Source organism: Sminthopsis crassicaudata, chromosome 1 (genome assembly GCF_048593235.1).
Source record: "Sminthopsis crassicaudata isolate SCR6 chromosome 1, ASM4859323v1, whole genome shotgun sequence".
In the NCBI taxonomy this organism is placed as follows: Eukaryota; Metazoa; Chordata; class Mammalia; order Dasyuromorphia; family Dasyuridae; genus Sminthopsis; species Sminthopsis crassicaudata.
In genome coordinates this window covers 584,275,084-584,288,469 of record NC_133617.1, presented here as the reverse complement: position 1 = coordinate 584,288,469, position 13,386 = coordinate 584,275,084, and the positions used below count along the sequence as shown (strand labels likewise).

At 36.3% G+C, this 13,386-nt stretch overlaps 1 protein-coding gene across 1 annotated transcript in view; it reads left to right on the top strand.

The window, feature by feature from the left end:
- Window positions 1–9,079: 9,079 nt before the first annotated feature.
- The window catches only part of AP3B1 (adaptor related protein complex 3 subunit beta 1), a 318,879-nt gene continuing 314,572 nt past the window's right edge, over window positions 9,080–13,386 (top strand). The window contains exon 1 of the mRNA XM_074282333.1: window positions 9,080–9,444. Coding sequence (XP_074138434.1) covers window positions 9,317–9,444 — 128 coding nt within the window. The 5' untranslated portion in view covers window positions 9,080–9,316. The remainder of the gene's footprint in view (window positions 9,445–13,386) is intronic.

The following is a 13,386-nucleotide window of genomic DNA, read 5'->3' as shown; positions in this document are numbered from 1 at the left end:
TGATACTGCCAGAAGGAACCTAGAAACTATTAGTAAAGATTACAAAGTATAGGGCACCTAGATGGCTCAGTGGATAGAGAGTTGGAACTGGACTTAGGAAGACCAGAGTTCAAACCACACAATAGATTTCACTACCTTTGTGAGTTTGAACAAATCACTTGATTTCTATTTGCCTTACTTAATTCACTGGAGAAGGAAATGACAGACCATTCCAGTATCTTTGCCAAGAAAACCACAGAGAGTGTCATGAAGAGTTGGACATAAATGGATGACAATAGCTAAGTCTTAATCAAGAAGCTGAATACCTTATCATAGCTGGTTTTGTTTTGTTTTCACCATTTCCCATCAAAGACAAGATATGCAGAAAAGGAAAGCTTACTGGGAAGTGAACAGCTCAATAAGAAGATGACTTTTGTTGTTGTTTGCTTGAGTTTTTGTTTTCTTTCTCATATATTTTTCCTCCTTTTGATTTTTCTTGGGCAGCATGACAAATATGGAAACATGTTTAGAAGAATTGTACATTTTTAACCTTTGTTGGATTACTTACTGTCTTGAGGAGGGGAAAGGGGGACAGAGGAAGAAAAATTTGGAACACAAGGTTTTGCAAAGATAAATGTTGAATATTGAAAACTATCTTTGCATGTATTTGGAAAAAATAAAATACTATTAATTAAAAAAAAAAAAGAAGATGGTGCCTGAAAACAGCATTTCAATCTATACACCATGGCTTAACATATTGACATTATATTGGAGAGTACTTAACAAAGGCCAGTAAAAAATTAATAACAAACAACAACAATAATATACATGTACATATACATGAGATTTCTTCAGTGTAGGAAAATCCCAGCATAGAAACCCTCTGTTCTAATGTGCTTATAAGTAATTCATCTATGACTTATGATCTTAGATATTGTCCAGTGCATTGAGAGATTAATTGATCACCCCTGACCATGTAACTAATTATGTGTCAGAAGCTATTTATTCCCCAAATCTTCTTAACTCAAAATCCAGAGCTCTATTCAATAAAGCACATTGCTTGTCAATATTTGGCCAATATTTTAAAAATCTAACAAAAGGGTTTTAAGTAAGGAAAGAAAAGTAAGGAAGAGAAAGAAAACTGCATATTTTTGAACTAGATACTTTAAAGAGCAACTTCAATGTAGGAAAAATAATTAAAATACTCAATATTTTAAAAACTTATAAAATACAAGAAATGAACCAGTAATAAAACCCATGGTCTCAGAGATCTATACAGAAATACACAATGTACACAGGTAATAAGCAAAAAGTAGAGATTCTAAATATAAAAAGGCAAATTTGACCCAATAAGTATGATGAAATGAGATCCAGAGTAGCCCGTGGATGGATATGTCCCATTTAAAAGCAACTGAATGGATAAAATTGCATGAGAGGGAATAAAGATCTTCATGTGAAGAAGTCTAGGAACAGAAGGAAGAAGCATGATGGATGAAGATCACTAGAGACAGACTCAGAAATGATACTGTGATAGAAGTATACTACAGAAAGAAAATAAATATGGACTTCAAGAAATAGATCACAAGTCTGGCACAAAAAATGCTTCAGTATCTATGGGGAAGGGAACAAGCTTTTATGAAACACCTGCTGTAAGAAAGATACTTTGTTAAAGTGTTTTACAAATATTAGCTCACTTGATCTTTACAACAATTTTTCAAGGTAGATGCCAGGTGAAAGTGGGTTTCCTCTGCATGGAATTTATGAAAAAGCTAAGATCTAGTAGCAAAATAAAACAAAAACCTTCCATATGCTTTGTACACATGTACTCTAATAATATATTGACAAAGAAGTATTGAGAAAGATGGCTTAGTCATGTGGATATGTTTATAGAAATTGGGGGGGGGTTATGATGAAAATTCAGGATCAATTCTTTACCATCAGAAATGATAGAAAACTTATCATCTAAGGAGACTGGGCTAATTGATATATGTATTATGCAAAAAAGTTAGAAACTTTGCAACATATTACTGGAGGATGCAAAAAACCCAAAACAAACAAACAAACAAACACAACCTTATCCCCTACTGAATTCCTAGTAAAACACAACTTAGTGACAAGAATTCTACACCAGTAGTTTTTAAAACTAAATAGATAAATTTCCTATATTACAAATATAGATTTCAATTATTTTTAAAATATCCTTGAGAATGCAACAAATAAACTGTCCTGGAACTAAACTCATCATCTCATATAGACTTGCTAACCATTATCCCTCAGTTATAACACCAATCCATAAAATTATGAGTAATATTTTTTATAATAATTGTCACACCAAATTATCACAATCTCCAAATTATATGGAACAAAAAGGTTTGAAATGTGAAGTCCTAGAAGAATGTCTGTTACTGCAATTCTCTCAAAGGTTTTTTCAATGAATTTATGGTGGAACTTACATCTGAATCCTTTTTTTAGTTATAAAAAAGCTATCTATTTTATTCCCCTCTAATAATGAAAATTAAGCATAAAATAAAAATAACAGAATATTCACTTGTTCTAGGACCATTTCTATCTGAACACTATTGATAAATATGAAAATGAAATAACCATTATTAGTAATAATTAATAAAATAGCAATATTTTTAAATAGATCCTGAAATGGCATATAGGTAGCATGATGCAGAGAGTGCTTGCCTGGTGTCAAAAACACCTGAGATTAAATCCAGGTGTGTGGATACTTACTAGATATGTGACCTAGACAACTCACCTATCAGCTGCCTGTTTCAATTTTCATTCTTTTAAAATGAAGAGATCATAATAGCACCTACTTTTCAGGGTTGTTGAGAACATAAAATTAGAAAATATTTGTAAAACTCTTTCTATACATGAGCTGTTAAGAAGTTGGAAGTCAGATCAGGCAACAAAGGTGTGGCATGGTCCTGTAAGGATAGTGTCAAGAATTTATTAGAAATCAAACCATTCTCCAATTGATAAATGGTCAAAGAATATGAACAGACAATTCTAAGATGAAGAAATTAAAACTATTTCTAGTCATATGAAAAGATGCTCCAAGTCATTATTGATCAGAGAAATGCAAATTAAGACAACTCTGAGATACCACTACACACCTGTCAGATTGGCTAAGATGACAGGAAAAGATAATGAAGAATGTTGGAGGGGATGTGGGAAAACAGGGACACTGATACATTGTTGGTGTAATTGTGAATACATCCAGCCATTCTGGAGAGCAATTTGGAACTATGCCCAAAAAGTTATCAAACTGTGCATACCCTTTGATCCAGCAGTGCTACTACTGGGCTTATATCCCAAAGAGATCTTAAAGAAAGGAAAGGGACTTGTAAGTGAAAGAATGTTTGTGGCAGCCCTCTTTGTAGTGGCCAGAAACTGGAAACTACGTGGATGTCCATCAATTGGAGAATGGCTGAATAAATTGTGGTATGTGAATGTCATGCAATATTATTGTTCTGTAAGAAATAACCAACAGGATGATTTTAGAAAGGCCTGGAGAGACTTACATGAACTGATGCTGAGTGAAATGAGCAGGACCAGATCATTATATATTTCAACAACAATATTATATGATGATCAATTCTGATGGACGTGGCCCTCTTCAACAATGAGATGAACCAAATCAGTTCCAATAGAACAGTAATGAACTAAACCAGCTACACCCAGCAAAAGAACTCTGGGAGATGACTATGAACCACTACATAGAATTCCCAATTCCTCCAATGTTGTCCCTGCATTTTTGATTTCCTTCACAGGCTAATTGTATACTATTTCAAAGTCCAATTCTTTTTTGTACAGCAAAACAACTTTTTGGATATGTATACATATATTGTATTTAATTTATACTTTAACATATTGAACATGTATTGGTCAACATGCCATGGGGGGGGGAAGGAGGGGAAAAATTGGAACAAGAGGTTTAGCAATTGTCAATGTTGTAAAGTTATCTATGCAAATATCTGGTAAATAAAAACTATTAATAATAAAAAAAGTAAAAAAAAAGATAGTGTCAAGAACACTAAGGATAATTTTTAAAAATAGTTTTTTTTTTAAAAACAAATTTTCTCTATTCATGAAAAAGAGAATCATAGGAGGGAGTGCATGATTTCTTGGGATAAATAGAATGATGATGGTAGAAGGCCCCATTTATTGTCTTATTTCTCTTCTATTTCCTTTGCCAAGGAGAATGGCTTTTGGGTTGGAAAAGCCAGAACAATAATGGCTTATAGCAAATGAATACTCAAGTTAGTAGAGAAAATGGTAAATCTGGAGTCAATCTGTGTTTCAGTTCTGGCTTTGCCACTTATTGTTTCTGTGATCGTGAATTTTAGTTTCATCAAAACTAAAATGAAGAAGTTGGATTAGGTGACCTCTAAAGTTCTAATATTTATGAGACTGTGACTCTAAGCTAATAATGGAGCAAGAACCTAATTGCTTTTGCTAAATTCAGATGGCCTAGTTCAAATGAACTCCATTTTTAGGTGATGAAAGAATTGAAAGGAGTAGTTGCTCAGTCATTGTTAGTGTTATTTAAGAGATCATAGAAAATGAGTTGGAGGTGGGGAGAATGCAATACTGGAAAATTACATATTTTGACCCAATTTCAAAGAAGGGAAGAAAGTATAGTCTGCAAACTATTGACCAGTGAATTTGTCTTCAATTGCCATCAAAATTATAGAATCTAACATTAAAGGGATGGTTGGTGAACATCTAGAAGAGAAAGTAGCAATTCTAAAGGACCAGCATGACTCCCTCAAGAAGAGGTCATGCCAGAACAATCTATATTTATTTCTTGTAGATGAGGGCAATAATCTTGCTATTGTTTTATTTGGGTATATATGCTGGTAAATGTTTAACATGGTGGGGATGATTGGGGGAAACACTTTTAAGCTTAATGTGTATTACTACCATATCTTAATCATTCTTAAATCTAGAAATCAATAACCAACTCATTTTACAGTGAGAAAACTTTTAAATGATTTATATAAGTCACATAACTAGTAACTGTCTGAGGTTATATTTGAACTAGGGAAGATGAGTCTTCATTACTCCAAGTCCAACACTTTAACCACTTTGCCACCTACCTACCCAACAACACAAAACACGTGCTTAGGCATGAAATAAATGGCAAAGCATTTCAAATCTATTTTTGTGACAGAATGACATAATGACAGAAATACATGGTCTAGAGTAGATTCTAGATAGCATTCTAGAGCAATAGTATTAATCTCAAATAGAAATGTGGTCATTATCTATACATCAGGATTCTTGTGAGCCACCTATTTATTAACTTAGAAAACCACATATTAACATTACCTTTGTTTTATTGTATTTCTAAATATATTTTGTAAAACATTTTCAATTACATTTTAACTTGGTTGGGCAGTTTTTGTATAGCCCCTGGGGGCAATATGTTTCATACATCTATTCAGCAGAAGTATCAAACTTGAAGCCAGCAAAACTCTGGAATACAGCCAGAACCAGATTAAAAAGTAATTGGAAAACGTTTAACAAAATAAACAAAAATATAATATAAGTAACATTAATTTGTGATTTTCTAAGTCAATATGTTGTTAGCAGGAATTCATTTCTATTTGAATTTGACACCAAAGGTCTAAAGTATTAAGAAGATACTGAATAGGTTCAATTGTTGGACCCAAAGAATGAATTATTAATGGATTAAATAAATAGACTCAATGGTTTGATGTTAGCTTGAGGATGCCCCTGTGTTTAGTTTTGCACTACTAGACATTATCAAATAGTTGGATAAAGGCATAAATGGTATACATATAAAATTTTCAGGTAACACAAAGTAGAGAAGGATAGATAATGAAATGGATAATGGAGTTAAGATTCAAGAGGATCTTGATAAGCTAGAACACTGGGCCAAAGTGAATAAAATGAGATTCAAAAGGGAAAAATGTAAATTTGTATGTGAGGGCATAAAAACAACTTCACAAATACAATATGGAAGAGGCCTGACTAGAGGGCAGTTCATCAGAAAAGAACCCAGAAGTTTCAGTGAACTACAAATTCAGGATGAATCAATAGTATGCTGTATCAGCTAAGAAAGTAAATGCAATTTTAGGATACACTGGGGATATGTGTCACCCAGAAATAAGAAGGTGATAGTCCTAGCCTCCTCAGTCTTCGACAAACTATATCCAGAGTATTGTATTTTGAGGACAAGAAGAAAGATATTGATAAACTGGACAGTGTCCAGAAGGTGGGTGACTAGAATGATTCAGAATTTTGAGGTCATGTTATATGAGGATCAGCTGAAGGAACTTAAGGTTTTTAGCCCAGAGAAGAAAAGACTTGTAATACACCTAGTGTCACTTTCAGGGCAGCTACATGTGTAGTGGATAGTGTGCTAAGACTTGGAGTCAAGAACACTCACCTTCCTAATTTCAAATCTGATCTCAGATACTTCCTAGCTGTGTTACTCTGGGCAAGTCACTTAACCCTGTTTGCTTCAGTTTCCTTATCTGTAAAATGAGTAAACCTTTCTAGTATCTGCCAAGAAAACTCCAAATGGGGTAACCAAGAGTTGTACATGACTGAACAGCAACAAAATCAGCTTCAAATACTCATTTGAAAATCTTCTTTGTTGTTTTGGGGAATGAGGGATTTGACTTGTTCGGTTTAATCCCAGGGGGCAGAAGTTGGAACAATGGATAAAAGATGCAAAATACTAAATTTACGTTTGATGTCTGGAGTAGCGAAGACTGGATAGCTACTTAATAAGATGTATTGTAGTAGAGGACATTCTTTTGGTAATGGATTGGTACTTAAAGGTTATCTTTTCCAACTCTGGTTTTCTGTAATTCTGAATCTCAGACAAAACACTAATTTATACAAAAACTACTTTTTCTACATTCAAATCAGGATAATCTCATTTCACTATCAGAGCTCTGTAAACAAGGGAAGAATGAAGAATCATTTACTTGATCCGTAGAGATGCTAATTTACCCCCTCCCAAAATTACCTTGTACTCATTGTTCATATTACATATGTTTTTTTTGGAGTCTACATTTTGTGTTCCCATTAAGATTTAGGCTCCCTAGAAGCTTTAAATTTAGTACATTGTCTATCTAGCATATGGCTAAGTGCTTAACTGAACAATTACCTATCTGGGAACTTCAGAGACTCTTCATATCAAAGTTCTTCCTAGTCCTTCATCAAGAGTCATATTTTATATATGTGTGTGTGTGTGTGTGTGTGTGTGTGTAGTCGGCTCATTTTTTTTCATTTTATTTTCTTTTTATTCTGAAGTTAAAACTTCAGGTAAAATGAACATTTCTATACAAAATATGGATCAGAAGAGGAGATTGTAATAGGAAATTTTGATTGGTATTATGGATTTTTCTTTTAAAGCATAATAAATTGAACATATCACTTGTAAAGCCTCCTAAATATGACTCCTTTTGGCCTTTTTTTTTTTTTTTTTTTAAAGGAAAGAAAATCCTCCTCTCCCTACCTTTAGAATAGTATTTTAGATAAGGAACGTTTCCTCCCCACCGGAATCCACCAGCTAAAGCAGTGGACCGAGAGTACTGATTAGTTTGGCCGTGCTTTTTCCACAATATAACGCTATGTCAACTAGAATCCAGTTGACATAAGTTTGCACACGCCCTCCACTTCTGGCTCCTGTCATGTGGGAGAGGCTGGGACCGTTCGGCCAATCTCGTACCTTGAAGTAGTCTACAGAACGGGAGCAGCCACTTCCGGGTTCTAAAGCGACCTGTGCTAACCTAGCCGCAGGCTCACGCGGGATTGATCCCGCTGCTTAAAGTTTTGAGACAGTTTCAGCTACTGAGCTCCAGTTCTCTATTTTAGCTGCCGCCGGGCGGGAAGAAAAGGGGCAAAGGGAGGAGTTATAAATTAATTCTACCTAAAACCCTACATTAACTTGACTTAAAACTCGTGAACTGGTAAGGATGGAAGATGAATACTGATTGCACGTTAAGCTATAAATGTGTTCCCAGGAAGATCAGGTTTCTAAAGTGGAATGGCTCACCAAACTGTTTCTGGGACCATCATGAAATTGTATCCTGTGAAGGACCTGTAACCTGGCAACTGGGATGGTTTAGTGATCAGTAATAGGAGGGAGATGGATATGAAACTGTCACTAATACATTTCTTTTCAGCTTGATCCCTCCCTACCCAGGCTAATTGTGCTAGTTAGATTTGTGGCGGTAATTCAACAAGACTGATAGCAATTGTGCATTATATAGATACATGTGCAATACAGGTACATATATACACACGTGTGCTCCCAACGCACATATGTAGTTCATATACGCATGTGTTATGTCCACAAAGATATATTATGTTTGTATGTAAGTTTTCCAAAATGCTTCCAGCACACAGCGGAGAACACGCGGTTGACTCGTGATAGAAAGTCTCCAGTACACTAATCAATTCTTAAGGAAATTTCTTTGCGGAGTTTTTTAAAGGATGAAGACCTCCCCCCAAAAGTGAGGTTTGAAAGCACTGCAGTGCGTTCTATCGTGATCTTTTTGAAAATACATTAGTTTGGGGTTATTTATAAAAATGGCAGGGGAAAAGGAAATAATCTTACAGATGTTAGTAAAAATAAAGCGATATGGGTCAAAGGAAAGGAAAAGCATGAATAAAGATTCAACGTAATAACGATGGATTTTTTCCAATTAACAAGCATTTACTTTCTCTTCCATCCACCTCAATGAAAAGAAAAAAAAAGAAAAACAAAACTCTTGTAATCTAAGTAAATAGTCAGGCAGAATAAGTTGCGGGAATGGTAAATGTCAAAAAACAGGTTAGGAAAATTTCAGGAAATAGCAATTTGCTTAGGCAGTGCAATCCAAGTAAAGGAATCCTTAGCCCCTAGTCGGTTAAAAAATGTGTCCAAAGCAAATCTTCCCCACGCTCTCCCAACCAGAGGGAGCGGGTTCTTGAAGGCCTGCAAGGCGCTGGGTCGGACCCGCCTCAGGCTTTGGGTTCTAGGGCAAACTCGGGATTCCAGGGAACAGGACCCTGGAGCGCCAGGGGGAGCCGACCCGGGGGCAGTTTGTACTGAGCATGCGCCGGAGCTCGGACTCCAGACTCCAGCGGCCGTGGCGAGTCCCAAAGCGCCTGCGCGAACGTCGCGGCCCCAGAACTAGTTTTGTTCCGGGAGCCTCCTTCGGGCGAGGGAGCAGTCGAGGTCCCCAGGGTCTGACGTGAGAGCCCGAGCGGAGAGCTCGTGAGGCAGAGTCCCGGATCCACGGGCGAGCAACAGCTAGAGCGAGGGCGGACGAACGAGCGCGCGCGCGCCGAGGCCAAGGCTATGTCCGGCAACAGCCTCTCCTACAATGAGCAGCTCGCCAGCGGCGAGCCGCCCGAGCTGGGCCAGGAGGCCACCCCCGCCACGTCCCCCTCTGGAGCGTTCGGTCTCTTCAGCAGCGACTTGAAAAAGTGAGGAGCCCGGGGGTTGGGCGACGCGTGGACGTCAGTCCCATTCTGCAGATGAGGAAACTGAGATTCAGGGGAGGTGCATTCTTGGGCTTGTTGGCGCCTGCTGGGGCTAGGAGCAGGGAGGAGGTGACGGTCAATAAGTCGTGTTGACGCTGGGAAGGATATGTCTGTCTTACTCTGAGAAGGTTAATAGGGAAATTAGAGAGAGCTGGCGGGGCGTGCTAGGAGCGTGGATTGAGAGCCGGAAGAAACCAGGGAGACCAGCTCCTTCGTTTGTAGATGAGGAAACTGAGGTCCAGAGATGGTCAGTGACTCACTTCCCCAGGGTCACACAGCTGGTGTCTCAGCGTTTATTAAGCCCCGACTAGGTATCAGGCATTGAATTCCAGTTCCCTATTCTCCGTGCAAACCTTCCACCCTTAACCCCTTTTCCTTTCCTAGATAAGAAGCTGTGGCCCAGAGAAGGTAATTAATTGTTCTGCTCAGTTACTGAGGGAGTAGCAGATGCAGGATTCAAAGCTCGAGCTCTTGGACAAGTCCCCATACTTCTCCCACCATATCAATTTCCTCCAGTGTGAAATGGACTAGATGTACTTTCAGGGCATTGCAGGGTCTAAATCGATAGTTCTTTGATTGCGACTCAAAATCCAGGATTCTTGGCTTTACCAAAGTTGTTAACATTTCAAGGGTTTTAGGAGTCTGGGTATGAAAGTTGTAAGGTCCTTGATTGATGCCATTTACAAAGAGCAAAGAGGAAAAAAAAAAGGAAGGAAACTATGAGAATGTCTTAAGTTTTTAATCTATTACTAAGTATAGGTTAAGATTTTTAAAAAAAATTTATGGGGTTGCACTTGGAAAATATCAGTGGAAAAAAATACCTCCAGATTCCATTCAGTGTATGATTATAGTCTTAAGTCAGGAGATCTGGGTTTTAGCTCTGCCTCCACTCTTAACTAGCTGTATGAAGTTAGCTAAACTTCGCCTTATTTTTGCTGGGCTTTAGTTTCTTCATCTGTAAAATGAAGAAGTTGGATTTGGTCCCCGAGAGTCCTTTTATCTCTAAGTTTTTGAATTAGTTCATAGAGGGGTTTTTTCCCTCTTCTGTTAAGAGAGACTTTTTTTTTAAAAAGCTTTTTATTTTAAAAATGTATGCATAGTTTCATCTTTACAAAGGAGGGACATTCTTAAAAGACTTGAAATGACATTTAAGACAACTTTAGGGCCAACTAGATGGCACCGGCCTTGAAGTCAGGAGAACTTAAGTTCAAATCTGGCTTCAGACACTTAACACTTACTAGCTGTGTGGTAGTGGGCAAATCACCTCAATTGCCTCACCAAAAACAAACAAACAAACAAAAAAAAACTTTAAATTTTAATTCATATTTATAGTGCTTTAAAGTTTATTAAATAACTTGTCAGATAATACTGAGGCAGTGAAAAATTTTATTATTCTCATTTTACAGATAGGAAACTCAATAGATATGAGGAAATTTTGACCCAAGTGATCACGTGCTAATGAACAGTCACACCACTAGTATCTGAGACAGGATTAGGTCTTCCTGGCTCCAAATCCTGTGTCATAAACACTACAACATGCTGCCTTGTGATTTTCTCTTGGTTGTTCAGCTAGCAAATGTCAGAAACGAGACTTAAATCCAGGTCTCCTGACTCTAGATCTGGGATTTTTTTTCCTATTCTACCTGTGGAAACTGTCATGCAGTTCTTTTGAGTAACTTTTAACTAGAAGACATAAAAAAGACATTTTTTGATTTATGTCAGCAAGCATTTTATTAAGTAATTATGTCCCAGGCATTGTGCTAAGTACTGAGGATATGGAGGGGAAGAAGGGGAGTTAGAAATTGTGTTGCAAAAATAGAAAAGAAAAAAAGCATTCTTTTAAATGCTCAGAAGAGATAAACTCTGAAAGAAAAAGACAAGTAGGATAGCTTTACAAGAAGCAAGTTGAATTTATGATATACTTTAAAAAAAAACTCAAGCTGTATATAATTGAGTATAATTTTCAAATATTCTAATTTGTATCTAGAATTTTTTTTATTGTTCATTAATTTTTTCTTCCCTTCTAAATTAAAAATAATGGAAGCCACAATCCTTGTAACCAGTAAGTTTAATCAAGCAAGGCATATTCATAATTTGAGATATCCCAAAAGGTATGCATCATTCCGAATCTTAAATCCATCACCCCACTATTAGGAGGTGAATAGCATGCCTCTCTTATTGGTTAGTCTTATGGAATCATGATTGGTCAATCCATTGACCAAATTCCTGTCTTTTAAGATTCTTTTTTCTTGACACTATTGCCATTACTATGTAAATTCTTCTCTTAGTTTTGTTTAATTAACTCTGAATCATTTCATACAGGCCTTCCCAGGTTTCTCTGAATACATAATTTTTTTATTGCTTCTGGCAAAATAATTCAGTGAGGTTCGTATTTGTGTTTATGATAAATCCTATGAAATAATCATATTATTCCAGTTCTCATTGTATGTTTACATTGGACTGGAAGCAGTTCCTCATATTTTACTTACTTACATAATTTGAATAGCATGTATTTGAATACATGCAATCACTTCATAGGATTCATTATTCTAAGTAATAAAGACCTATTTCATTTTATTTATAGACCATAATTTGTTCAAACATTTCCCAATTTATAGATGTGTAGTGTAATTTTGTAATTGTATTTAAGCATTAAACAGATAATGCTTTAGTGTCCTATTGAAGCATTTTTTTAAGTGAGTAAAAGGAAGAGAAAATTATGGGTGCAGTATGTGAATTGTGCCCTTTTTCTTTGCCCTCTTTATGCCCTTGATGAACAAATAAGATATTTGAATAATATTCTTTTTAAGAATTTTGTTCAGTCTCTTAATTTGGAGTCCATGAACTTAAAAAAAAGATTTGATAACTATTTCAGTATGACTTGTTTCCTTTGTTATCTCATGTATTTTATTTTATTTATTTTTAATTTATTTTTTATTAATTTTATAATTATAATTTTTTGACATTACATATGCATGGGTAATTTTTTTTACAGCATTATCCCCTGTACTCATTTCTTTTCCGAATTTTCCCCTCCTTTCCTCCACCCCTTTCCCTAGATGACAGGCAATCCCATACATGTTACATGTGTTACAATATATCCTAGATACAATATATGTGTGTAAAACCGAGTTTCTTGTTGCACGGTAAGAATTGGATTCAGAAGGTAAAAGTAACCTGGGTAGAAAGACAATACTGCAAATAGTTTACACTCCTTTCCCAGTGTTCCTTCTCTGGGTGTAGCTGATTCTGTCCATCATTGATCACCTGGAACTGAATTATCTCTTCTCTATGTTGAAGATATCCACTTCCATCAGAATATATCCTCATACAGTATCATTGTTGAAGTGTATAATGATCTCCTGGTTCTGCTCATCTCACTCAGGATCAGTTGGTGTAAGTCTCTCCAAGCCTCTCTATATTCTTCCTGCTGGTCATTTCTTACAGATCAATAATATTCCATAACATTCATATACCATAATTTGCCGAACCAATCTACAATTGATGGGCATCCATTCATTTTCCAGTTTCTACCCACTACAAAAAGGGCTGCCACAAACATTTTGGCACATACAGGTCCCTTTCCCTTCTTTAGTATTTCTTTGGGATATAAGCCCAGTAGTAGCACTGCTAGATCAAAGGGTACGCACAGTTTGATAACTTTTTGGGCATAGTTCCAAATTGCTCTCCAGAATGGTTGGATTCTTCACAACTCCACCAACAATGCATCAGTGTCCCAGTTTTCCCACATCCCCTCCAACATTCATCATTATTCTTTCCTGTCATCTTAGCCAATCTGACAGGTGTGTAATGGTATCTCAGAGTTGTATTAATTTGCATTTCTCTGATCAATAGTGATTTGGAACACTCTTTTATATGAGTGGA